General features: G+C 39.3%; 1 protein-coding gene across 1 annotated transcript; it reads left to right on the forward strand.

Moving 5' to 3' along the window:
• Window positions 1-959: 959 nt before the first annotated feature.
• On the forward strand, window positions 960-27,947 carry mybl2 (MYB proto-oncogene like 2). The gene is made up of 15 exons (XM_008119079.3): window positions 960-1,164; window positions 2,625-2,712; window positions 4,764-4,832; window positions 5,001-5,093; window positions 6,605-6,825; window positions 6,952-7,108; window positions 7,687-7,959; window positions 9,981-10,373; window positions 12,487-12,626; window positions 14,090-14,189; window positions 14,736-14,849; window positions 18,163-18,288; window positions 18,904-18,945; window positions 23,395-23,544; window positions 24,633-27,947. Exons 1-15 carry the CDS (start codon window positions 1,145-1,147, stop codon window positions 24,759-24,761), a joined length of 2,115 nt encoding a protein of 704 aa, XP_008117286.1. The 5' UTR covers window positions 960-1,144; the 3' UTR covers window positions 24,762-27,947.

A 27,947-nucleotide genomic window follows, 5' to 3' on the forward strand; every position in this document is an offset into this window, starting at 1 on the left:
GAATCGGAATTTGACCTTGCTATTGCCTTCGCCCTGTGATTGATGACTACTATCGGCTTTTGACTCCTGGCTTGCTCTTTGGACACCGCTGTTATCTCCTGACCTGACCTTGGAATCCCGGACGACGTCTTTTCACCATCCTTTTGGAGCCAACGTTCTGGATTATCCAACGCATTTTTGTAGTCAATGTTTTCAATATATCGTGATATTTTGGTGCTAAATTCATAAATACAGTAATTACTACATAGCATTACTGCGTATTGAACTACTTTTTCTGCCAAATTTGTTGTCTAACATGATGTTTTGTTGCTTAATTTGTAAAATCATAACCTAATTTGATGTTTAATAGGCTTTTCCTTAATGCCTCCTTATTATCCAACATATTCGCTTATCCAACATTCTGCCGGCCCGTTTATGTTGGATAAGTGAGACTCTACTGTAATTAATTTATTTACATCACTTTTACCCCACCTTTCTCCTCGAGGGGACTCAAAGAGGCTTACAATAAATAAAATAGGCAAAAATTCAATGCCTAAAAACAACAATTCATATAAAACAATCTACAAAACAACAATTCATATAAAACAGATACCATTGCAAAATAAAATCACATTATATAAAATTTTAAGTATGTCCAAGATTAGAATCCATACATCCAGAATCCTCAATAAATCTTTGTACAGGTCATGTAAAGTCCATGTTCTCATTCATTAAAAAGAGGAACCGATAGTGCCCATCTGGTAATATTGATGGCCGGCTTGGGATGCACAGCTGGAAGGATCTGCTGAATTTTAGGCTGTAAAAAAAGCAGCTTTCCAACTTTGCCCGCGCGCGCCACTTCGGCCCCGCTTCTTTCCAATAGATCTTCGTTTCTCGTCCGCCGCGCGCACGGCACGTCACCACGCCGGGAAAAGGTGGTTGGCTGGCTGGCTGCCGGGGGCGGGGTTGGCGCGAGATAGGAAAATGCTGCACTGGAGTCCCGGGCGGGCGCGCTAATCCAGTGGGGACCTTTTCCTTTCCTTCTCTCCTTCCTTGCAATGGTGGCGGGGACTGCTGCTATTGCTGCTGCTGCTATAACCTCATCCACCTTTTCTTCTTTGGGACTCTTATTTTAATTGATGTTTTTAATCCAGGGCACAACAGGATGTCCCGCAAGGTTGGCTGGTAAGTTTTACATTGCATTGCATTAAAATGATAAAGCCTAAAATACCATATATTTGATTGAGGAGGGAAAGGAGGAGGAGGGAGAAGGATATTTCCTGGCTATTTTTCCAAAAGGTAATTTCTCTCACGACAAAGAGGAAAAAATTGCTTTTTAAAATGCACCCCTCCACACACAGTAGTGGAAATGACCCTATAGTTTCCATGGATGGCTTAATTTGAAAGTGAGGTTGTTATATTTTATTTTATTTTAATTTATTTTGGGGGCAATATATTTTAAGTGGTGCTCCATATGGCCCGCGTGAATTCCCAGGGCGGGAGAGGAGCTCAATTCGCTTTGCGCCAAAAAGGAAGAGGAGGGGGAAAGGAAGATACTTACTGCAAGGCCATTAAATGCTAATCCGGCTGGCCAGTTGGAACATTCACACTTGCCTTCACCCTGAATATTCCCCATTTATATAAACCCCACTTGCCTAGGATTCTGTGAGTTTTCCGGAGTGTATGGCCATGTTCCAGAAGCATTCTCTCCTGACACTTCGCCCACATCTATGGCAGACATCCTCAGAGGTTGTGGGGTATATTGGAAACTAAGCAAGGAGGTTTATATATTTGTAGAATGTCCAGGGTGGGAGAAAGAACTCGTCTGTTGGAGGCATGTGAGAATGCTGCAATTAATCACCTTGATTAGCATTGAAAAGCCTTGTAGCTTCCAGGCCTGGCTGCTTCCTGCCTGGGGGAATCCTTTGCTGGGAGGTGTTAGCTGGCCCTGATTGTTCATGTCTGGAATTCCCCGTGTTTTCTGCATGGTGTTCTTTATTGTCCTACCTAGATGTTGTCATACTTGGATAACTGAAACCATGCGTATGGTGGTTGTCAGTCTTCTCACTCTCCGCTGCCTCTTGTCTCTTACACAATTTCCATCAAAGGACATAATCACTTGCCACTAACTGAATCCCAGTACAGTAGAGTCTCACTTATCCAACATAAACGGGCTGGCAGAATGTTGGATAAGCGAAAATGTTGGATAAAAAGGAGGGATTAAGGAAAAGCCTATTAAACATCAAATTATGTTATGATTTTACAAATTAAGCACCAAAACATGTTTTACAACATTGACAGAAAAGGCAGTTCAATTCACAGTAATGTTATGTATTTACGAATTTAGCACCGAAACATTACAAGGTATCGGAAACATTGACTACCAAGAGGCAGATTGCGTTGGATAGTCCAGAATGTTGGATAAGCGAAGGTTGGATAAGCGAGACTCTACTGTACATGTTTTACTGAGGAGTACAACATTGTGCTTGTAAGATCACAGATGCATCTTCATCACTCAGCCTGGCTCAATGGTTCTGCCAATGCAACTAAGCCTTTTGCTGAATGAGAAAAGCTTAAATTCTCAGCTGATGAACAGGGTAATTCAATATTGTGGAAACAGCTTCTCTTTCTTTAAACCCTTCTAGTGAAGAGCAAGATGAACTGCATGGTCAGGACTCAGATGCGCAGGAACGGCGGGACAACCGGTGCAAAGTCAAATGGTCACGTGAAGAGGTATTGCCCTGTGGGGATCTTGGGGGTGAAGGTGTGGAGAGAGGCAACAGTGGGATGGGAAACACTCTGGCGACATTCATCAAGAGCTATTATGAGAAGTCCTGACTTGAACATCTGGAGCATCGATGGTTTTTCAGAAGTCTCATCTGCCTTGGGTCCCTTCCACACTGTTCCTATATCCTAAATTCTGATCCCAGATTATCTTTTTATCCCAGATTATCTGGCAGTGGAGACTCATATAATCCAGTTCAAATCAGATAACCTGGAATCAGATCCTGGGATAGGTGGCAGTGTAGAAGGGGCCTTAACGTCACAGCCAGTGTTTTACTTCTGGTTGGAAGGGCATTGTCAAATTGCAATAAATAAAATAGGAATTCTATGGATAACTCCCTTTTCCAGCTATTCAAAGATGTAGCCGTATTAGCCTAGAATATCGGTATACAAAGGGATCTTACAGCACTTTAGAGACTTAACTGAAATAATGAAGTTGGTAGCATAAGCTTTTTGTAGACTATGAGTGCAACTACATTATAGGATTACTGCAGTTTGATTTCACTTTAATTGCCATGGCGCAATGCTGTGGAATTCTGGGAGTCGTAGTTTGGTAAGGTCCAGCAGTCCTTGGCAGAGAAGGCTAAAAATCTTGTAAAACTACTATTCCCATGATTCTATACCATTGAACCAAGGCAATCAACGTGATGTAGCACCTTAACCTCCTTCTTGTTTACAAGTTCCACTCAGTGCACTTTGCCCAGCTCATTTTATGTTTTTATTGCTGTGTTATTCGTGTGTTTTATAATGATTGTGATTTTTAATGCCTTTTAAATTTATTTGTGTGTTTTTGCATTTGATATTACTGTATGCTGGTTTTATATCTGTAAGCTGGCCCGGGTCCCTCTGGGGAGATGGTGGCGGGGTACAAAAATAAAATTATTATTATTATTATTATTTTTATGTCAAACTGATTTAATTCTACAGTGTGGTGATGGTGGTGGGGTTATGGCTTCGTTTATTTTTCTTTACTATAGACCAGAGATTAGGTGCCCACGCAGTATGGCCCCCATATCTGCAGCAAATACATTCCTAGACTTACAGTGGAAACAAAAACTTGTGAATAATAGTGAACTCTATTGAAATGGAGCCCCGGTGGAGAAGTGCGTTGAAGCACTGAGCTGGAGACCGAAAGGTCCCAGGTTCAAACCCCGGGAGCGGCAGGAGCGGCCGCTGTTAGCTCCAGCTCCTGCCAACCTAGCAGTTCGAAAACATGCCAATGTGAGTAGATCAATAGGTACCGCTCCGGCGGAAAGGTAACGGCGCTCCATGCAGTCATGCCGGCCACATGACCTTGGAGGTGTCTACGGACAACGCCGGCTCTTCAGCTTAGAAATGGAGATGAGCACCAACCCCCAGAGTCAGACATGACTGGACTTAACGTCAGGGGAAACCTCTACCTTTTATTGAAATTAACCACTGCTGACCGAAGCATACCAAAGAATTGCACTGGAGAGCCTAGAAACTGCCAAATGAGAACACTACTTTAGCATTTCTGGATCCTCCAGTGCAACCCTATGGACAATTACTGGCCAAAGCACAACATAGAATTCTACTGGATGAAAATCCAGAGAGAGAACACGTCCCTAGTACTTCTAGATCCCCAGCATCACTCTGGGGTCAACTTTCAGTGGAGATATGCTGTAGAATTATACCAGAAGACCTAGAAAATGTCAAAAGAGAACATCCTTTATGGGCTGTGTTTAAATGAAACTGTTGGTGCTGGTCCCCTGAATATGGCTGTCATACAGTATTTCAAATATTTTGGTGTATGACTCCCAAGAACTTGCAGTTAGTATAGCAAGTGGCAAGGAATTGTGAGAATGGCACTTCCAAACATCTGCAGGTTCCTCATTTTATATGCTATGATGTTAAAGGGCCACAAACATCCAATCTTACTACTTATTCCTGAAATATTTATGAAGATATTAAGTACCTTTTCCAAACAGCAGGTTGTAGTATGTGTTCTTTATGTGATCTGACAGTATTTCTCTTTGCAGGACGAGCTATTGAATTCCTTGGTGAATCAGTTTGGACATGACTGGAAGTTCCTCGCCAGTCACTTTCCTGTAAGTTGAGTTTTTCAGCAGAGTGAAAGGTTTTCTTTGGGATTATTTCTAAGCAGACACTCATGTGAGTTAGAGATGAGTGAGTTGCTTTTTTGTCTTGCTGCTTTTGAATTCTTTTATTTCTGCCCTAGCAATATTTAATGTGTACCTATTTGAATTTGCGTGCAGAACCGTACTGAGCAGCAGTGTCAATACCGCTGGCTCAGGGTGCTAAATCCTGTCCTGGTGAAAGGCCCTTGGACGAAGCAGGAAGATCAGAAGGTAACTTCTTACAGTTGACATTTATAGTAGAAGATTCCCTTCTTGTCAGTAGAAGAAGCCGGCTGCTTCTCTGTCTAAAAAATACAAAATTTCTTTATATAAAATAATAGCTAGGAAACCTTGACTCAGTACTGACTTGCTTCCCAACTGTTCCCCTTGAAAATTACAGGGAAACCATGTTTTCCCTTGGTCCTATATATGCTTACTTGAGAGTATGTTCCATTGACATTGTTTTCTGAGTAAATCTGCATTAGCTTGTGCTGTTAGGATCTTATTCTTTTGGATTTGTACTTCAATGCCTTAAGGTTAATGTTTGCATTGTAGTTTTTGTGAATTTGATATGTCTGAATGGATATCTTTACCTAGTTGTGCTAATTCCACCTAACTAGGCACTCTGATTTCTCAAGGGTCTTGATTTTAACGGAGAGAAACCTTCACAATTTAGAATCATAGAATCATAGAGTTGGAAGAGACATCATGAGCCATCCAGTCCAACCCCCTGCCAAGAATCAGAAAAAATGCATTCATAGCAACCTGACAGATATCCAACTTCTGCTTAAAAGCCTCCCAAGAAGGAGTTTCCACCACACTCCAGGGCAGAGAGTTCCACTGCTTTACAGCTCTCACAGTTAGGAAGTTATTCCTGATGTTCAGGTGGAATCTCCTTTCCTGTAGTTTGGAACCATTGTTTCACATCCTAGTCTCCAGGGCAGCAGAAAATAAGCTTGTTCCTCCTCCCTATGACTGCCCCTCATATATTTATATATGGCTATCATGTCGCCTTGCAGCCTTCTCATCTGCAGGCTAAACATGCCCAGCCCTTGAAGCCACTCCTCATAGAGCTTGTTCTCCAGACCCTTGATCATTTTAGTCGCCCTTCTCTGGACACATTCCAGAGTGGTACATTGATAGATTTGGGTATATAAAATGAAAGCAAACCCTATCAAAATATATTAGTTTTCTTGCAATTATTACATTGTTTGAATAGAGCTAGAGAGACATTGTATTAGGAAGAGTATTAATAATATAGAACTGGTAGAGAATTAAACGTCCATTGCAATGGCCTCTTCATGCTCCATCTGGGTTGGTTTGAGAAAATTGTATCAATTGCATGTTTGTTGTGATGTTGCTGTCCAAAGGGGAAAGGAAATCCTATTCATTGGCATCATTTGGGTTTTGCCATCTAATCTGTAGGCAAATTCTTCCCTTCCAAAAGCCATCCTGAAGACCACCATGAATGGAATCCTTGCTATGTCTATGGAAAATAGCTACTGCAAAGTATGTATGTTCATAAAGCTGGAGAGCACTGGAACGAGTGTTGAGAAAAATGTGAAAGCAATGAAGGATCCAAATGTACATTTCTAATTGCTAGCAGTTAAGCAAAATGGGAATTATCCTTAGTGATAATATTTTCAGATGTCTGTGTAGCTGCTGAATATTGAAATGCCAAAACCCAAAGTACAGACAGGAATATGTCTTATAATTATTTGTGTTGTTTTATTAATTATCAGGTTATTGAACTGGTGAAAAAATATGGCACAAAGCAATGGACACTTATAGCCAAACATTTGAAAGGCCGGCTAGGAAAACAGTGTCGTGAACGCTGGCACAACCACCTGAATCCCGAGGTGAAAAAGTCGTCCTGGACAGAGGAAGAAGATCGTATAATTTGCGAGGCTCACAAAGTTCTGGGGAATCGATGGGCTGAGATTGCTAAATTGCTGCCAGGCAGGTAGGCTTTGTAGACTATTTTAACCCTTAATAAGATGGCTTTGTTGAATGGGAAGATGCTAGACTACTTGTGCCGTTTTCATTGGCCTTTGATATATGCATTCATTTTCAATTGTTGTTATTATAGGACTGACAATGCTGTGAAGAACCACTGGAATTCCACAATCAAAAGAAAAGTGGACACAGCAAACTTTCTGAATGAAACAAAAGAATCCAACTCCCTCTATCTATTGGTTGAAGTGGAAGACAAGGAAAGCCAAAACGTACAAGAAACTGAAAATCAGGTATCACTCTGGAGATTTTTTTAAAGTAAAAAAGCTACTTACTACATTTGAAATGGATACTTTAGAATGACTGTTCCCTGATTGTTGTTCTCCAGGTTTGTGGGATTGTAACTTCCATAATTCCCAGCACACCTGGGAAGATCTAGAAACGCGTTCTTCCTTTTTTGCACTGTATATGTGGAACATGAAATGCGGCATCTACCTGCCTTGATTTAGATTTGTCAAATAGTTTTGGCCTCCAATCAGTGAATCTAGACTGGCAGGGGTGGGGATCAAATGCTCATTTAGATCTTAGCTGTAACCTCCAGCAGTCTTTGACTGTTGCAAGAGTCAAACAACTGCAGAGCGGTGTGATTTCCACTCCATAGTATGGGGAGACAATGCATTTGCCTTCCAGTTATTTTGAACTAGAGTTCCTATAATCCCTTGCTATTGACTTTGGAGAAGTGGGAGTCCTGGAGGGCCTGGGTTTTTTTATTTTTTGACTCTTACCATTGTGGTCTTGAATCCCTATTATTTTAGCTAACAATTTGATTGTGTGGCTTAGTAATGATAACATTTTGATTTACCTTCCACAGCAAAACTTTGTTACCAGCTGGCCTGTTCAAAGTTTGGAAATCAAAGAGGAGGAAGCCACTGAGGATAAGTCAGTTGTCTTGCAAATGCTGCCTTCAGAGCAACTCCCTGAAAGCCTAGCGGAGGACACCACCAAAGGTGTACCAGAAACTACCGTGGCTGATGACGCACTGGAAGAAGGTTCCTCTTCATATACATGGGTGGTGGAATCTGGCAGTTATTTGTGCACTGCAGCAGCCCCAGCCATTACAGAAGCTCTCGACATGATTGAATCTGTAAGAAGTGGAATTGTCTATTTTCCCTAATACAGTCAAGAATAGGGCGATCACAGATCTGGGAAAGGGGATTTGTTTTTGTTTTTCATGACTCCCACAAATGGTCATTAACTAATCTGCCCAATGTTAGACCCCTCTCATTGACATACTGTTTCCTTGCACTTTATTTTCCCTCCTACCTATCCTAACCCAAATTATCTCAGGCAAAGCTTTAACACTTGTCCAGGCACTTTATTAACGGTCTTGAAATTATGCACTTTTTGACTTGATCAAAAAGTTTTATCCATTGATTGTGATGTTCATTTTTATTACCTTCCCTATCTGATCACAATGGTGTTTTTGTATTTTTGATTTGTTTATTATATCTGAATGTTATGATATTGTTTTTAGTTATTTATACTGGTTTTAACTTGTCATATTTTGTTTCTGCTTTGGGCTTGGCCCCATGTTAGCCGCCCCGCGTCCCTTCGGGGAGATGGTGGCAGGATAGAAAAGTAAAGTATTTTTATTATAATTAATAGCTTGTTAAAAATATGGCTATCATCCCTAAGCAATGTACAGCTGCTGGGGAATTTTTGGCCTAACAGCTCTGCTTGCAGCCCATATGAATAGAATGTATATTTCCTTTATGTCATCATCTCACAGTACAGGATTCAAAGGGGCTTACAGCCATTTGAAAAACACAGTATAGTTTGCCTATGGTGTCCATGGATGGTTTGAAAATACTCAAAAAAATTATTTGACTTTCTCATTTTATAATGGGCACCATTTTACTACATCATTGATTACAATGGGATGTAAGCATCCACAGATATTGATATCTACAGGGGTTCTGGAACCAAACCCCAGCGAATACCAAAGACACACAATTAAAATGATATAAATACAAAAGTTAAAACATACACTCCTGAATCAGGCTTTTGTTTAAAAACACATATTTGAAACACATTTAAAACAAAGTAGAAGCACAACACTCTCTTGTAAAAAGCTCTGTCAGCCACAACTTATTAGAAACCAAATTCCTCCCTAAAAAAAAGATAACAGGTCTTTTTACCTGCCTATGGAAAGATATGGGAGGGGGTTAGGCTGACCTCCCAAGGTAAGGAGTTTTACGACTTGGGAACAAGCACCAAGAACGCTGTCTGCTGTGTTTTCACCCAATGTGATCATGGTGGTGGTGGGACTAAGGGAAAGCCTTCCCCTATGGATGTTAAAGCTCAAGTAGACTATGTGTATGCCCCACAACAGCTGCAGAAAGGCTCTTAGATTATGGTACTGAAACAAAGGACCCCAAGAAGCACAATCATTGATTTTAAAGACAGCTTTAGAGATTGCACAGTTTTTGTGGGGGACATATCTACATTCAGATTGCAGCAAGCCATGCTGTTCCTGGGAGTGCTCTTCTTCCCTCTTTTCTTACTCATTTCACACTCTCTTGGGAAATTGCTTCAGGCTGTACTTATCCTTGCCAGCTATTTTCTCCTTTAGAGGGATTTGTCCTAATCCTAGGAATTGCCCTCCTCCAAACAAGCACATTACTGAATGAATGTCTTTTAGTTTTCAAGGCTCTGAAGCTAATTTAAAAATAAAACATCAGTGCCATTGTTATTTAAAATATTTATATCCCACCCTATATCATTCAGTTTCTGGGTGGTTGACATTAACTTTTGGTTGAATTATTTAAAATGTAAGACAATAAACATGAAAAAATTATTTACTTCATTCTAAAAAAACTAAAAACATAGTAACTGACAGAATTACATATTGTAGGTTGCTCTAGTCATTTGTGTTTCCTCGTTCCACCCACAGTGTGCTCGTCTACAATTCACATGTGGTTGATGGGAATTGTAGTCCAAAACAAAGGGTGCAAAGGTGAGGTAGACTAAGAAATGTGGAAGGCTTTCAAAAACTGAACAGTTAGGTACAATAATTCAACTATAGTAGTATTGAGTTTCTCCAACATCTATTCTTCATCTTCACTTTTACTCGTTCTGATTTACTCAGTGTTCCTTTTCTGGCAGGACCCTGATGGTTGGTGTGATCTGTCTCAGTTTGACCTTCCTGATGATCTGTCTGCCAGTAACAGCAACAGCCCAGAGAGACAGACATCTATCACACCCTATTCCTCCTCGCAGAACGTGACAGAGTACCGTTTGGATGGCCATACCATTTCAGATCTGAGCAAAGGCAGCAAGGGCGAGCTCATCCCCATCTCCCCACGCACAGACATGAGCTTTGGCACTCCGCCTTCTGTACTTAAGCGGCAAAAGAAGAGGAAGATCAGTCTCACGCCGGTTTCAGAAGGGGGCACCAGTACCAGCCTCTCCTTCTTGGACTCCTATAATAGCATGACACCTAAGAGCACTCCTGTGAAAAGCACCCCTGTCAAGACATTGCCATTTTCCCCGTCTCAGGTATGTAGGTGTGGAGCAAGTAAAGGGTAGTTCCCTAGAATGAGGTAGTAGCTTCATCTGTGCACAACATTCCTGTCTTATGACAAATTTCCCTCTTATGTTCTGGATGTTATCCATTTATTCATGATAGAGAGTAGTCCACAAGAAATGTCTGTCTTGATTTGTAGAAGGCAAGGAATGCTCCCCCCCACCCCACTTAAGTTATAAGAGAGACAAGGAACCTGTGATCTTCGAGATTTTGATGGACTACTGCTCTCTCTTTTTTTCCCGTGTCAGGAGCGACTTGAGAAATTGCAAGTCGCTTCTGATGTGAGAGAATTGGTCGTCTGTAAGGACGTTGCCCAGGGGATGCCCGGATGCTCTCATTATTTCTCACCATTGGCCAGATTGACTAAACTTCATGAGTTTGAGATTCATCAGCTTTTGGAGGTTGACATGTCTCCTAGCCTATTCTTAAAGTTTGCGTTGCAGTGATATTATTTCAAATTATGGAAGTTTCTCTTCTGTACCTTCCATGTCTAACCATATAATGTAGAAAACATTTGGATATGGCTGCATATAAAAAGAATTGGGTTAGACCAGACATGTCATATATATCAAGGAGCAGACATGTAAACCCTTCTTGCATTACATTTTATATGATTAAGAGCCATATGTAACTCTTCTGTGTTCTTGAAAGTAACATGGGAGACTGCCCTGGGTCTTCATATTCTGCAACTCTGAATAAGATCTCAGTTCATCGATTTTGTTTTGCTCATTTTTCATTTACTTCATGTCTGCTTATTTCCAAGGAAGAACATTCCCACATGAAATGCTCACTGACCTATGGAAAAATACTGTTGTTATCAATGGCTTAGAAAATTAGCATGACTAGAACATCTTTCCATCTCTCAGCCGAGTTGCTTAGCTGTATACTTTTTGCACACATGCTGAAATCGGGAAGCTACTGAGTGTGAGCAATGATAGCATTTTTTAGCTTTGGCACATACTATAACTCAAGGATAGAAAATGATGAAAGTGCTTTTGGACCATTTCATAGAATCATAGAATAGTAGAGTTGGAAGAGACCTCATGGGCCATCTAGTCCAACCCCCCGCTAAGAAGCAGGAAATCGCATTCAAAGCACCCCCAACAGATGGCCATCCAACCTCTGCTTAAAAGCCTCCAAAGAAGGAGCCTCCACCACAGTCCGGGGGAGAGTGTTCCACTGCTGTTAAAAGCTGTTGGGTTGCTACTGAGTGTTTGCTACTGTAAAATTGTGCTGTTAGATGCTTTAATCCTGAAGGATGAATTATATTCTTACTGGATGTATTGGTGTTTTCACGGCATTGTGGTAATAGCCTAGAATGTTTGGTAATGACTCCTAGACAGTTCTGACATGAAAACTAACATTGTTATATTTCTGATATTAGTGGTCTTTCTTGTGGCCTTTATTCTTTCTAATGTTTGTTTAGGGAATAACTTTTTGTCTCTTGAAAGTGTGGTGTTCCTTTTATTTACAAAGTACTATAACCGTGGCTGCAGTTAAGCAAACTGCTGCATCATATGGGGCATAAATCTATCTAACTCAATACTATCTAGCTTAACTACCAGTAAGCTTTTCAGAGTTTCAGATAAAGGTCTTACCTGGAGGCTGAACCATGGGCTGTCTCTATGCATGACATTTTTATGGACATTCTCTATTTCTTCTGCTGCATAAGGAAGACAAGCTCTGGGAACAATATAGAGGGATATGATGCCCTAGAAGTCACTCAACTTTGCAAACAAGCAGTTGGTACCTACCTAAAGTGTTTCTCTTATTAAATGACTCATGTTGTGTTAATATTGCTTTTTCCTATGTTGTATCATGTGGAAAAGATAAATATTTTTCTTGTGTTGGCATCTTGTACCAAAACAAAAGCTTAGAACATTTACTTTTTGAGTTGCAATCTCCAGAATATTTCAGCTATGGCTATGCTGGCTGGAGGGCTCTAGAGGCTGTAAAAGAACAAACAAACCCAACTTTGTAAACCTTAGAATTTCTGTATTCAACCATGTTTGTCAAATCTCGTTGTAAGCTGTCTGCCACTTTTTCTATGGTGACCAATTTATTTCCTTGTTAAAAATTTGGCAGTTCCTGAATTTCTGGACCAAACAGGACACACTGGACCTTGAGACCCCTTCTTTAACTTCCACACCTGTGTGCAGCCAAAAGGTGATAGTGACTACTCCACTACACAGAGACAAAACACCGTTAATCCAGAAAAACTCTGCGTAAGTCTTCCTTTCTGCTCATTTCTCATACCTACAGATATCTTTCAGCTTTTTCCAGTGATATGACTAATACTAGCAGTTAGTTTGAGATCCCAAATCCTAAGAATGAATCCTGTATTTATTACGATTTTACCATTTATGTGTTTTAAATGCAATTTTTATCCTGTATTTTTGTTTTAATTGATATATTGTATTACTGTTTTATCTTTTTATAGTGTGATTTGTATTATGTTGCCTATATTTTGTCCTATGTTGTTTGGGCCTCTACCCCATGTAAGCCGCCCCGAGTCCCCGCAGGGAGATGGTGGTGGGGTATAAATAAAGTATTATTATTATTATTATTATTATTATTTATTATTTATTATTGGTTAATTTAAGGTGATGTAGATGAGAGAATAGTGTGAGCCCAACAGAAATTTCTGCAAGGCAGAATGAGATACAATATGCTGGCTTTAAGAGCTCATACTTTCCGATTCACTTTAAGGATTGCAGTATCATTATGTCAAAACTAATGCATTATCTTGCACTTACCTCAAGTACACATGTAAGTCAAGGGCAGGATTTGGGGCCAAAATTATAGCTATAGATGTGACCCATGTATAGGTTGAGAGTTGTTATGTGGAGAGGGGAAAGTGCCAACACTGTCTTAGAGGCTAATCAACTGCCTGCAGCCCTTATTTTTTTCCCTGCTCATGCATTCAAAAAAGGGCTTTCACTACTCAGATAAGGGGATGATTCCTTCTTTGATAATAGCTAAGGTTGAGTATTTCCATTCACCTCTGGATTGATTGACCCAGTATTTTGGGGTTGATTTTTTGGACTACTATTTCTAGAGGGCCGAAGTTTGCCCATGCCTGTACTATACAGTGATGTTACTGAAACAGATGCTGTTATATTTCTTTGAATGAAGTTGTACATCAGAACCGAGAATTATGTTTCCCTCCAGGTGTTGTTGGACTGTACCTCCCAGCGCTCAATGCCATTGACTGTGCTGGTTAGGGCTTCTGGGACTTGCAGTCCAATGATATTTGGAAGGCCCCATGTTACCCACCCCTGATTTAGTCCTCTGACCAGATGACATTTACGAAAAGAAAGCTATGTGAAAGAACAATTAGCAATCTATTTTTGTACAATTAGCAATCTATTTTTGTCTGATTTGCAAAATAACATTAAAAAATTGCTTTATTTTAATCATTATCCTTCCTTATGTATCAAGAGTAACACCTGATCAGAATTACCTGGGTCATTGGTTCTCTAGCTGCTTGATAAAAGGTACAAAAAAAGAACATACCCATCAGTGTTTGTGTATTCGCGAACCAAAACATATGTTATACTTGTATGCGGTTACTTCTGCAAATCTTCCAGAAACTGGATAATCTTTGACCACTCTTTAGCAAGTGTCCATCCAAACTCTGTATTGGAATCCTGATTAAAAACTGTTTTCCTCCCTTCTGTGCTTTCAGGTTTGTGACCCCTGATCAGAAATATATAACAGACAATACACCTCACACGCCCACACCTTTCAAGAATGCTTTAGAGAAGTATGGACCCATGAAGCCCTTGGTATGTGTTAAGCAGTTTTATGGATCCTTTTTTATTCCATTATGTTTTCCATGAATGCTTAGGACCCCTAAGGAAGATCTCAAGCTTAAGCAAAAGGTCAACATTCCACATAAATGTCCTTAAGTTGCTCTGTAACAAACTTCTGCTGGCCTACATAGTGGGCTATTTGGGGAAAGACAAGCATTGGATTTCATTGCTTACAGAAAGTTTTTAACAGATAAATGACTAGTTCTGACAGCTGCAGAGAAGAGATTTGCTATAGCCATTCCTTATTTTCTACCTTTAGTACCCAAAAAACCTTCTTGCCACCACAATGCTGCAATCTTGCTGAAGCAACTAAGAAGGGTAGTTATACCAGAGGTGTTTTTTCTCATGATGGAAGGACTTGAGCACCTTTTATTTGTGCATAAGGGCAACAACGCCTTTTGAGAAATGAATGAAAGAGACCCTTCAGAATCATATGCTGATTTTTTAAATATCTGAACCATGACTTCAAAGATATACACAATTCTCTGATTTTCTCCTCCTTTGCATCTCTGACTGCAGCCACAAACTCCTAATCTGGAAGAAGATTTAAAAGAAGTATTGAGGAGTGAAACTGGCATCGAGCTGATAATTGAAGATGATGTGAATCCAGAGAAGCAAAAGAGAAAACAGGGCGTAAGTATCTCTTAGCATTTTCATCGTTTGCTCTTCCTCTTAATCATCCTTGGAATTGTTGAATTAGCAATATCAAGTCAGGCTATTCCTGGATGGAAGATCATGAATTTGCTTCAAAAAATTGAGGTACAGTAGAGTCTCACTAATCCAAGCCTCGCTTATCCAAGCCTCTGGATAATCCAAGCCATTTTTGTAGTCAATGTTTTCAATATATCATGATATTTTGGTGCTAAATTCGTAAATACAGTAATTACATCATAACATTACTGCGTATTGAACTACCTTTTCTGTCCAATTTGTTGTATAACAGGATGTTTTGGTGCTTAATTTGTAAAATCATAACCTAATTTGATGTTTAATAGGCTTTTCCTTAATCCCTCCTTATTATCCAAGTTATTCACTTATCCAAGCTTCTGCTGGCCCGTTTAGCTTGGATAAGTGAGACTCTACTGTATTTAGAGTATTCTTCCCCCTTTAAAACAAAAACATGCATCATACAGTGCCCTGGAGATTTATGGCTAGAGTTGTAATTTGCCTCTTTCTGTATATTGTTACATTATATCCCATTCACATATTTGTGGAACTATGCTTTAAAATCCATGAGTTTAAATCATTCTTATCAGTGCATCTGAAAAAGTGGGCAGATATGCATTAAAGATCCTTTAAAATATAAATCAGTCTGAAGGTGTTGCTAGATTTTCTTCATCTTTCTCTTTTTCATCCTTTTTATGGCTTTAAAAAACAAAAAAACTACAGCACAAACTCATTTTCTATCAAATAAATGGCTTTCAGTGTAAATTTCATTTTTGAGATGGAACATGATGCTCCAGTTATGTAGTTTTTCAGACACTATACATTCAGTAAACTTCCTATGTCAACATGTTTTGGGGAAAAACTAGCCATATAGAGCAGAGATGAGCAACTCCGGCTGAAGTGAAAGCAATTTTTCTGCCCCTGAAACCTTTCTGTAGCCACAGATTGCCAGCAATGAAATAAAAGTGGCTTAGGAGCTCACTTTTCTTTAAAAATGAAATATCTGAGCAGTTAAACAAAACAGGACAACCTGTTTGAAAGGTCCATTGTTTGTCCTGGAGGTTTTCCAGAGAGACCTTTTGTTTGCCAGAAAAGCTGTGCCTGAGAGCCACAATAACATCAGTTGCCCCCAGGCTACACTTTGCGTTTCCTTGATACAAATGATTGGCAACTTCTTCTTTTTGGGTTGGAAGATTGCATTAAGGGCAGTGCACAGCCATTTCTTTTATCTGTCTCTTCTGCAGCACCACCCATGTCTTTTCATCCCCTTTCTTCCTCTCTAGAGGGCTATCCAAGGAGGGATAAATCTTTAACTAGAGGTGTTGAGTGGGATTTGTTGGCAATATTTGAAACTTATATTGAGACTGACATAGAATTAGGTGGAGGTGGCAAGTTGCTCTCTGTTGTAGTGAATACTGCAAAGTGATCTTCGCCAAGAAAAGTAGATCTGTTGGCAGATTTATGTCCAGTAGATCACCATGGGCTTCCATGCTGTGTAACAGCAGTGGTCACAGACATCTTTCTTACAATGTGTTGGATAGAGATTTGTGTTTATAAATGTAGGACCTTTTGAAAGTTCATGGCATGCTGTGGGAAGTTAGTTGTGTTCACAAGACCACCAAGTTGCGCATTGTTCTGCTCTTCCTCAAGCCAGATTTTTGCTCCTTTGTGTGGTGGTTGGGTCTTATTTTTCTATTAGCAAGCAAGTAAAATAGGTCTCACATGCCTACATATTTTGGGGGATGGAGGCAGTTAATAGAGTAGTTGAACCAGCTGTTTTCTGCAACTGCACATTACTTATAAGGATTATCCAGAGTTTAGAATATTGGAAAACAACTGCACCCAGTCTCTGGGCACGTATCCTATTGGCAAATGTGAATCTCCATAAATATGTGGAAACCACCTTTTGAAAACCATCAGCCAAGAAAAGCATGACCTTGTTAGAAGTCAACTCTTTGAACAAGTGATATTCACAAGCATTCATGTAATGGCACACAGGTAACTCGGCTGTTAAACTGAAGAACCATGTCTTTGAACTGCCAAGGACAAAGACATGCCACTACAAAAATATATTTGGCTAACAGAGGATGGTTGTTTCTTTAAAGTTGAAATTGCAGTTGTAATTGTAATTACCCAAAAACATATACACTCTCTTGAAACCTCTTAGTTTAAAATATGCACTCAGAGATAAAAAAAACAAAGTCTTCTTTGAAAAATAACGTATCTTGTTTACTCACAAACATCTAGTACTAATTCGCCATACAGGCACATTTTTTATTAAAGGTCAGTTACAGATAGGATGTAACTTCTCTGTGTTGAGTACACAGGATATCATTCTTAATCAATAGTCCATAGTCTAAGTATACTTGTACTTACTGAAGTCCATAAGCATACTTCTATATTGAAGTTTGAAACAGAAACATGTGTCCACCTCCACTAAGGTCTGATGCAAAAGTGAATACAAAAATGGAGTCCTGGGTCTAAACATGCTCAGTACAATCACATATCTATAGACCCTCCCATACCAAAGAATTAAGTCAAAGTGGCAAATCAACATACACATAGAATATAGGTTAGCAAATATATACATTAACAAATAAATAGTGAGAGGCTTGGGAAGTTGCCATTTCCAACATAGAAAAGTTAACTGCTTTGGACACACTTCTAAGCATCTCATCATCAGCGTGGCTACTGGCTGGGGGATTCTTGGAAACGACACTTGAGAGAATTTAAATTTTCCAAACTCTGAGATTAGCAGTGCTTGGCTTTTTAGGGAATCCCAGAATTCCAAGCAGTATCTTTAAAATATGCCAGGTTTATTGTAATGCAAATTTTGATAGATTAAGACAACCATCAGAGGTTTTGCCACCACACGTCTTTAAAAGTGCCACATTTTGTGCTTGATATAATAATATGGCTATCATTCTTAAATTGTTGAATGTGAGTTGATATTTTGGCCCAAGGGTTTGGGATTGAGACTTCAGAAGCCTGAGATTATTTGATGTTTTTATTTGTAGACTTTATAGTCATTCTTTTTGGCTTCAGGCCACTGGTCCAAGAGTCCTGGTTAGTCTTTATCTATTAATGGTGAAACTTGTGATCTCTGCATTATTCCTGTGTACTAGCAGAGAGATACTTTGTTTAGATTTTAACTAGAGTTTGAAAATAAATTCTTTTGTTTTGTAGTAAAACTCAGATTCTCCTAACCAGTGTCGCAAATTAATGATACTGGTAAATGTAGAACTGAAATAATACTCTGTAATATTCCTCATCTTTCCAGCTGCACAGGAGTCCCATTAAGAAAGTCAGGAAATCACTTGCATTAGACATTATGGAGGAAGACTTGAAGATGACAGTTTCCACCATGGCCAAACCTGTTTGCATCAAAAGAACTCAGGGGAGCCAGGTAATTTCTTGGGATATAGAATTAATTTTAGCTCGGCTGGATAAGAGGCCTTCTCAGCATATGTTAATGTTATTGACAAGCATGTTTTTGTTGTACTTTGTTTTGAAGCAGTTCAGGGTAAGGAAGTTTGTTTCATTGCTTGCTGTGAAGGCCCAGAACCTATCTTGTGGCATGAAATTTCCCAGCTTATATTTATAACGGCAACATAAAAAAAAAATTAAAAACCGGTGTCTGGTCCTCATGGCTGTATGTAATAGTTTAGAACTGGCTAAATGGAATGGAATGCAAGAGAAAAGTGAGTCAACCAATGATGACTTTCTTCTTATATGGGTTTTAGGAAGCTACAAATTTGAGAGCATTGGAAGGGAGTTCACTCTTTTATATTATTATTAATTTTAATAATAATAATAATAACTATTTTTGTATCCCGCCTCCATCTCCCCAAAGGGACTTGGGGCAATTTACATATGGCACAAGGTGCCTAAAACAACACACAAAATAAACACACAGTACAATACAAAATAAAACCACTAGTATATAAAACAACAATTTAAACTCTTGACCTCTAAGTTATTTTTTCTGATTTGCTTTTTGTACTTTCCCTCCCTTGTACAGGAGAGAAGACATAAGCTCTCTGAGGCCCCCTCTGCAATGCAGGTAAGAACTTATTTATTTACATCATTTATATACCGCCTTCCTCTCCTAGGGGACTCAAAGCGGATTACAACATAATATACAAACAATGAACATAGAGTTAAAATGGTCAGCCCATAGCATTTAAAACATCCCAAGTAAAAATAGATTAAAAAGAAAACAGTTTGACAAAGGGAATTGATTTCTAACAGCAATATGGTGCACAGAAAAGTGTTACATATGAGGAAGTTGCCTCTTTGTCTTTTCTAGTTCATTTGTAGAACACATGCTTTGCATGCAGGAGGTCTCAAGTTGAATCTCCTCCAGCAAGGCTGAGGGGACCACTGGAAATATGTGGGAGCAACTTTGAGCCTGACTAGATAGCTATGTGTTTGCTATGCAAGTTTCATATGGACTTGCACAGCCATTTGCCTAAAGTGCTTGTGTAAAAGCATAGATGTGTATGCTCTCCCCCACTGTAAATATGATTACATCAAATATACATCCTTTTAGCCTGAGCTGGAAATGTTCCTTTTCTGGACCCACCACAACCTCACAGTTTCTGGAACTTGCAGCCCAGCTTATTATTATTATTATTATTATTATCAACACAACGACGTTGTATGGCACAGCAAACAAGATAGATATGCTGGATTTCGTTTCGCAAAACCACAAGTCGAACACTTCCCAAGTGTCTAGGACTGTGTGATGTATTTTCTGATGATGTGTGCAGATCCCAGTAGGGTGGCCTTTTGCAGTTGGCAGATGGTGATTTTGTCAATGTCTATTGTTTCCAAATGCCAGCTGAGATCTTTTGGCACAGCACCCAGTGTGCCCATCACCACCGGGACCACCTGTACTGGTTTCTGCCAGAGTCATTGAAGTTCAATCTTGAGGTCCTGATAGCGGCTGAGTTTTTCCTGTTGTTTTTCATCTATGCGACTGTCACCTGGGATGGCAACATCAATGATCCAAACCTTGTTCTTTTCCACAACTGTGATGTCTGGTGTGTTGTGTTCCAGAACTTTGTCAGTCTGGATTCGGAAGTCCCACAGTATCTTTGCATGTTCATTTTCCAATACTTTTGCAGGTTTGTGATCCCACCAGTTCTTTGCTGCTGGGAGGTGGTACTTGAGGCATAAGTTCCAATGAATCATTTGGGCCACATAGTTGTGCCTCTGTTTGTAGTCTGTCTGTGCGATTTTCTTACAGCAGCTGAGGATATGATCAATGGTTTCATCGGTTTCCTTGCACAGTCTGCATTTTGGGTCATCAGCTGATTTTTCAATCTTGGCCTTAATTGCATTTGTTCTGATGGCTTGCTCCTGGGCTGCAAGGATCAGGCCTTCTGTCTCCTTCTTCAGGGTCCCATTCGTGAGCCAGAGCCAGGTCTTCTCCTTATCAGCTTTTCCTTCAATTTTGTCAAGGAACTTTCCATGCAGTGTTTTGTTGTGCCAGCTGTCAGCTCTAGTTTGTAGTGCGGTTTTCTTGTACTGGTTTTTTGTCTGCTGTGTTTTGAGGAGTTTCTGATTTTTGACTTCAATCAAAGCAGGTTCTTCACTTTGCTTGACATATTCTGCCAGGGCATGTTCTTCTTCTTTGACTGCTTGCTTTACTTGTAAGAGTCCTCTGCCCCCTGATCTTCTAGGCAGATATAGCCGGTCAACATCACTGCGAGGGTGCAGTGAATGATGAATGGTCATGAGTTTTCTTGTTTTTCTGTCCAAATTGTCCAGTTCCACCTGTGTCCAATTTATAATGCCAGCAGTATATCTTATGACAGGTATGGCCCAGGTGTTTATGGCCTTGATGGTGTTGCCTCCATTGAGCTTGCTTTTGAGAATTTTTCTGACCCCTTGTGTGTATTCTTTGCTGACCACAGTTTTCACATGTTCATGCTTGATGTTGTCCAGCTGTAATATGCCCAGATATTTATAGGCCTCTGGCTGGTGACACCTTATTGTTTGGCCATTGGGCATATTGATGCCCTCACTTTCAATTATTTTTCCCTTCTTCAATGCCACTGTCAAACATTTGTCCAAACCAAACTCCATGTTGATATCAGTGCTAAAAATTCGGACAGTGTTGGTCAGAGACTGGATTTCAGTTTCCGTTTTCCCATATAGCTTCAGGTCATCCATTATTATTATTATTATTATTATTATTATTATTATTATTATTATTATTCTGCTTTTATCGCTTGATTGAGATAACAAAAATGTTGATTCACAATGTTAAAAAAACACAATTTAAAATCTACAGCATATATATATCAAAATAGATTTAAACCGGTAAGTCAATCGCTAACTTTAATTCCTGGGTAATTTACACCTTAAAATGTAAGCCCATTCAAAGACTGGCAATAATAATAATTTTGTTGAAATAGTTGCCTATTGCTTTGAAGGATTTCTTTTTCCATTTCAAGTACTTTAGCTCTGATGGATATGTAAGGAATTACTATAAGGATAAAATATGTAAGGAATTGCTATAGGAATGTAATTCTAAGGTTTTCTTTATTGCTGTCATTTCTGAGTATGCCCTCAAGCATATTGATGGAAATGGTTGGGTAGTATTTGTCACAGTGAAATATCTTAGAAGTGTAGCAAAACCTATCCAAATCTAAAAATCCCATATGGTTGTTTTTAAAAATTGCTGTGTGTTTATGCCTCATTACTCCTGATGTAATAATCAATACCTGACTTGTTAAAGATGCAGTTTTCACCTGTTACGAGTAGGAATGCCAGATCTTGTTCTCATCCATAGTTTAAAATAGTTGGCTTCTAAGGAATTGCAGTGGAGGTTTTAGCAACTGTATTGTGCAGCTGAGATCCTCATGTTGCTTCTGGAGAAAAAAAGGGATGATAAAAATCTGCTAGATGTTCTCTGGGTGATTGCAGGAAGGAAAAAGGCCAGCAGTATACTGCAAACAAATATATAAGAGAAATCATGACCAAAAAAAGGCAAGCTTATGTGTACGTGGACATATAATATAATAGCTAAACATTCAACACTTTTCCATATGTCAGCTTTTTTGAAGCCAAATAATGCATTGCTTTTTAAAAAACAAAATATCTCCCTGACTAGATGCCAGAATATACAATAAATTGAGTTGAGCTATTTTTAGTGGTGTTTTCAGACTTGTCTGGGGTACTCCTCGCCCCACTTTCTGCCTTACAATGTTCACAGAGCTTCAAAGCTGGTACTTGCTTAAGGCTGCATAGCCCTTTTGAGCATAAGAACGTGCAGGGAAATATCAAACCCTGTCCTTCTCTTGCATAGTTTCACTTGTTCATTTGATAAAGAGTTGTTTCGCCAACAGAATCATTGTGGTTCTGAATTTTAGTTTAGATCATTTTAGCGTCAGTGGTCAATGCTTTGTATCCATTTTAGGACAGTGTACATTTTGGAGCAGAACAAGTTATGTGAGTAGAGAGATCATGTACATGTTTAATGTGTTGCCAAAGGCTTTCATGGCCGGGATCACAGGGTTGTTGTATGTCTTTCGGGCTGTGTGGCCATGTTCCAGAAGCATTCTCTCCTGACGTTTCGCCCACATCTATGGCAGGCATCCTCAGAGGTTGTGAGGTATGGATAAACTAAGTAACGAAAGGAAAGAATATATATCTGTGTAGACTCCAGGGTGTGGCAAGAGTCCTTTGTCACTGGGAGCAAGCATTAATGTTTCAGTTAATCACCCTAATTAGCATTGGAAATGTTTTGTTTCTTGCCTGGGGGCATCCTTTGTTCAGTCAAGCCCTCAGAGTGTTGGTTCCCATCTACTGTTTTGATTTTAGAGTTTTGTAATACTGGTAGCCAGATTTTGTTCATTTTCATGGTTTCTTCCTTTCTATTGAAGTTGTCCACATGCTTGTGGATGTTTTCGAACTGCTAGGTTGGCAGAAACTGGAGCTTAACTGTGGGCACTCACTCCGCTCCCCGGGTTTGAACCTGGGACCTTTCAGTCTGCAAGCTCAGCAGGAATTAATTGACTGTATAGCCCTACAGTCAATTAATTCCTGCTGGAGTAGACCCATTGACTCAGTAGAATGTATGGAAGTGTTTGATTACTACCTTTTGATTCAATAGATTTACTCCTTTTGGGACTAGCAGTTGCATTTAGGCCTTGGAATTTTGGCTAACAATATATAACTAATAGCTATTAATAATTCAACCTGAAATTGTTGCAAGGAATCTTAAGCATTTGAAATAATACTTTTTTTCTGAGCCAAGAGAAATAAATGATTTTCACGTTGAAAAGGATGTAAGGCCTAGTGTTCTAAGCATTGTACAAATGGAACATTACAAACAAGGACTTCTTCTTTTGCCTGGAAAGCTTAGCCCAAAGATAAGAGTCAAGCAGATATTTTTATAGCAGTATGTCTCTCTGTAAAGGAGGGAAGGACATCAAATAAGCTAATTTACACAGAACATCTGTAACTGTTCCTCTTCTCTTTGTTCCTCTTCTCTTTGCAGTCTGTGAGCTTCCTTTCTCAGTCCCTCAACCTTTCGGTGTCAAGCAGCAAGAGCAATACAAGCTTGCTCAACAGAGGGTTTGTGCACATCAAGGCAGAAAAGGCTCCATCTTCCAAGAGAATCCCTAGCAAGTACAGGCCACCTGCACTGGTAAGCACCATCTGTGTGGAAGGTTTTGTGAATCCTGCTTCCTTTTAGAGATTTGATAGGCAAAGCAAGAGTGGATTAAATATTTCTCAGTTGAAGGCCACGTTTCCTTCGGGATTATCTGTCAGGATGAAGATACACTTGGATTCAGTAGTGGAGATGTTCAAATCCAAAAACAGACATGCCTACTCATGTCTCTTTCTCACTCTTCCCCCATCTAGTGAAGGCACAGATTATTCTTTTAGAGGTTTGGAAACTGATCAGTTATGGAGGGCTTTTGAAATTCTGCATGGCATTGAGTGAAAACCACATTTAGCCCTAGTGCTACAGGTTGCCCACCAGATTTGTTGTCTCTATGAGCTCTGTCGATGTTGTACTGTACCTAAGAGGCAAACACCACATGTAGTATACTGATGGTTACCATATGAGCAATCTTTGGGTTTTGTAAATGGCTTGTGATATTTATTTTTCTCATCTTGGTAAGGATTTGAGTTTAGTCAACAATTTTCTTCCATTTGGTTTGATCCCCACTATTTTGCCAACACAAAACTTAACAATTTTGTGTCTACAACTTGCAAATACAACTTTGTGATCTCACAGTAATAGTTAGCTGCTGTGGCATGTGATGTTGCTGAGTCAGTTTTGTAACAGTATCATTTTAAATTTAGAAGTGCTTTAGAGTTGTGTATAGGCAGCTGTGATTAAGTTTGTTTAAATAGGGGTAGGGATAAGGCTATCATTATTGTTGATTGGTGAGTATCCATTGCAAAATCAAGGAAACAGGTATTTGAATCTGAAATATGTCAGATGCTGTACAGTCTAAACCTGACACACAATCAGTTATAAAGTCCATAAATTAAGGCATTCAAGATTAAGTCATCAAATGGGCTTATTATACACCAGTAGACAAGATATTTCTCCAAATTCTCATCACGATTTGAGGGTTTTTTTTGAGGCAGTGTACAGGTTGTGCCCATTGAAGGCTTTGAGATGGATAAACCCTCCACCCTACATTTCCAGTATTAATTAAGATAATTTGTTAATTATCATGTGCATTTTATGGTGTTCATTTGCCTTTTTTCCTCCTTCAGATGTCCAGTGCTTGGAAAACAGTGGCTTGCGGTGGTTCTAAAGACCAATTGATCATGCAAGACAAAGCTCGGCAGGTCTTGGGCGTGCTGAAACAGAACCACACATCGCGGACATTGATCTTATCTTGAAGAACTCTATAAACTTTTGTTACTCCTCATTTTTATATGGAACTGGCAGCCGAAAGAATAAAAGGACAGAATGTGGGGCAACCCTTTTTGCAAGGCAATCTTTTCCTTATCGTTTTTTTTGACTCCCTCAGGTCTGTAATAGGTGCCGTTAATAAAGTACTCCACATTCTAAGGTTTATGCAAGATATCAGAAATGATGTACAGACTTAATGTCAAGTTGGGTAACAAGCCTGCATTCAAGTTGGACAGACCCACTCTTCTCCCTCTCTACTTTCTCTTCATTGTCTTCTTTGGACATGTGGAAGGAAACAAGGGTAGTGGCATAGGAAAAGCCATAAACGTCTGGACTGGTTTTTGTTTTGTTCAGGAAGCTAAGTATAATTATGTGAAGTTATCTGCTCATATCTGCATTTGGAATAGAAGGAAATTGGAAGTATATGAAATTTGCTCAATGAACTATGTGAACTAGAATGTGGTCTGCTGTATTATGTGAGTGTATGTATCAAAAACCTCATCTTCAGGGCATTTGCAATATACAGATAATGCAATCACTACCTTTTGTTAGCTAAGCCTATAGGTTTATGATTTGCTTTATATTGTTTTGAATTTCCAACTCCACCAGATGGTGCTGATGCCTATGCTTTGCTCCTTTTCCAGCCCAGCAGACTGATTAGATGAAAGGAACAGGCAAGCTAGCTGAAGCATTGCTGCAGTGTTTTCAGCTTTTTTCTTGGCACCTATGATAGAATGAGACTTTGTGAATCTGTGAGGGTTTTTTTTGTGTCAGGAGCGACTTGAGAAACTACAAGTCGCTTCTGGTGTGAGAATTGGCCGTCTGCATGGGTGTTGCCTAGGGGACACCCAGATGTTTTACCATCTTATGGGAGGCTTCTCTCATGTCCCTGCATGGGAAGCTGGAGCTGACAGACAGGAACTAACCCCGCTTCCCAGATTCAAACCGCCAAACTTTTGGTCAGCAGTCACGCTGGCACAAGGGTTTAACCCATTGTGCCACTAGAGGCTCCTCAACCTGTGAGTGAAGGTTTGTCACACTTTCCAATGGGAAAGGCTGTGCCTGGAGTAAGAATCATGGTTGCCTTCCTATACTTTGCTACCATACCATGTTAAGAAAAGTGTTGTACAGCCTGGTATAACCCTGCAGATCAGCCCAAACAGATTTTCCTTTGCTGACCACTTCTGATATGAGGCAAATAAGAATGTAACAGGTTTCTCAGATCTAAACTATGCAGCAGTTCACCTACTGCAGCTTTGTATTCATCTGATCCATATCATTGTTGGTATTGTCAGATTGCTCTTATAGAATGAGAAGATAGATAATATTATTAGCTAAATCAGGTCCAGATCCTAGAAGGTATTCCAGACCAGCAATCTATACAGAAAACTTGCCATGCTGTACAACTTTTCAATACACAGTCACAGATAATGCACACTTTTTAAGGTGATATCTGGATCACAAATATGTTTGCAGATGTCAATAGCAAACTGGTGCACACATGGAGAATGGTGATTGGCTGCATTCCCTATGATTTACACCGACCAGCCCCAGGTCAGTGTTTTCCATATGGTTTTGACCAAAACTCATCCCAGGCCATACTGATGGGAGTTGTAGCCCAAAGTATCTAAGATGTCACTACATTGGAGGAGGGCTATTCTACACTCAGTGGTAAACTCAACCTTGCCTTTGCTTGATTAATGAAATATCCTTACATTGATTGACCTCAGAAATCTTATGAAATCAAGTTCAGAGCAGTGGGTTCTCCACTTCATAGAGGACTGGAAGATACAAGGTTTCAAAATCAGACATCCTGGAACCTATTAAATACAGTAGAGTCTCACTTATCCAAGCCTCGCTTATCCAAGCTTCTGGATTATCCAAGCCATTTTTGCAGTCAATGTTTCAATATATCATGATATTTTGGTGGTAAATTCGTAAATACAGTTATTACAACATAACATTACTGTGTATTGGACTACTTTTTCCTATCAATTTATTTTGTATAACATGTTTTGGTGCTTAATTTGTAAAATCATAACCTAATTTGATGTTTAATAGGTTTTTCCTTAATCCCTCCTTATTATCCAAGATATTCGCTTATCCAAGCTTCTGCTGGCCCGTTTAGCTTGGATAAGTGAGACTCTACTGTATATATTTATCCTGTACAATACACATGTTTTTTGTTATTTGAGTAACGTATTGTTATAATTAAATAATTAGGAGAAACTCCTGGCTCAATCAAGGTCTCCTTGCAACATATATACAAAGTGGAAACTTTATTCTTATCTTTGTTCCCTGCCTTTACAAATACTTACTGAAGTCAGACTCTGTTATAAAATATGGGTTAGGGTATGTGTTGCTGGATTGTAGTTTCCATGATTTTTTGCCATGTTTGGGCCAAAAAAAAAAATCTGAACAGTCTAAAAACATCAGGAACATTTTTTCAAAGCCTGCAAAATGGCTACATTGCAGTGTATTATGCTATGTTTACAGGGTTGAGAATTCTTTTGAGCAGAAGAGCTCTACAAATAATATTTACTCCACACTGAGATGGTGAAGATTGTTTGCATGAGTATGACAATTTATAGGAACAAAGGAGCTTTTCTCAGCAATTTGGATTATTTGGCTACAGCAAACATTTTTTCTTAATACCACAGGGTATATGAAGTCTTACCTATAACCTTAAATAAATTATCATTCATTGTGGGAGCTGATTTTGATGTTAGTCTCTTATCTGATGGAAATGAACGTATCACAGGTAAGACCAACTTTCTATTTGATTTGGAATCAGCTCAAAATTAAAAGATTATGATGGAAATATTAAAAGCTATTTCTAATCTCCTAAATCTGATTCTACCAGTGTGTCCTGCTATGTGTTTATTCCTTATTAAGGAAGATCTACTGTTAAGCAAATTTCAGGGGAAATGAACAGAGAGCCTTTCTAATGACAAAAGCAATTAACTTTTAATTGGAAAGCTAAGACATTTCCTGACAGAAACACATGCCTGGCTCAGTTATTCTTGAGCATGTTATTCTTGAACCTGTAGAATAGGCTAAATCTTTGTGAGCCTGGTTGCCTGTATTGTTGAGAGAATGTGTATTGCTGAGAACAGAAAGATGAATTTATTAATGCTAACACGTTTAGGGAGAACAAAAATAAAAGTTGAGCA

This window comes from Anolis carolinensis, chromosome 4 (genome assembly GCF_035594765.1).
Source record: "Anolis carolinensis isolate JA03-04 chromosome 4, rAnoCar3.1.pri, whole genome shotgun sequence".
NCBI lineage: Eukaryota > Metazoa > Chordata > Lepidosauria > Squamata > Dactyloidae > Anolis > Anolis carolinensis.

Bases quoted from the DNA above. Each gene is read 5' to 3' on its own strand.
- mybl2 (XM_008119079.3), top strand. From the start codon at position 1,145: ATGTCCCGCAAGGTTGGCTG. The intron at 1,165-2,624 runs GTAAGTTTTACA...AAACCCTTCTAG, and splicing joins ATGTCCCGCAAGGTTGGCTG to TGAAGAGCAAGATGAACTGC. The intron at 2,713-4,763 runs GTATTGCCCTGT...TTCTCTTTGCAG, and splicing joins TCAAATGGTCACGTGAAGAG to GACGAGCTATTGAATTCCTT.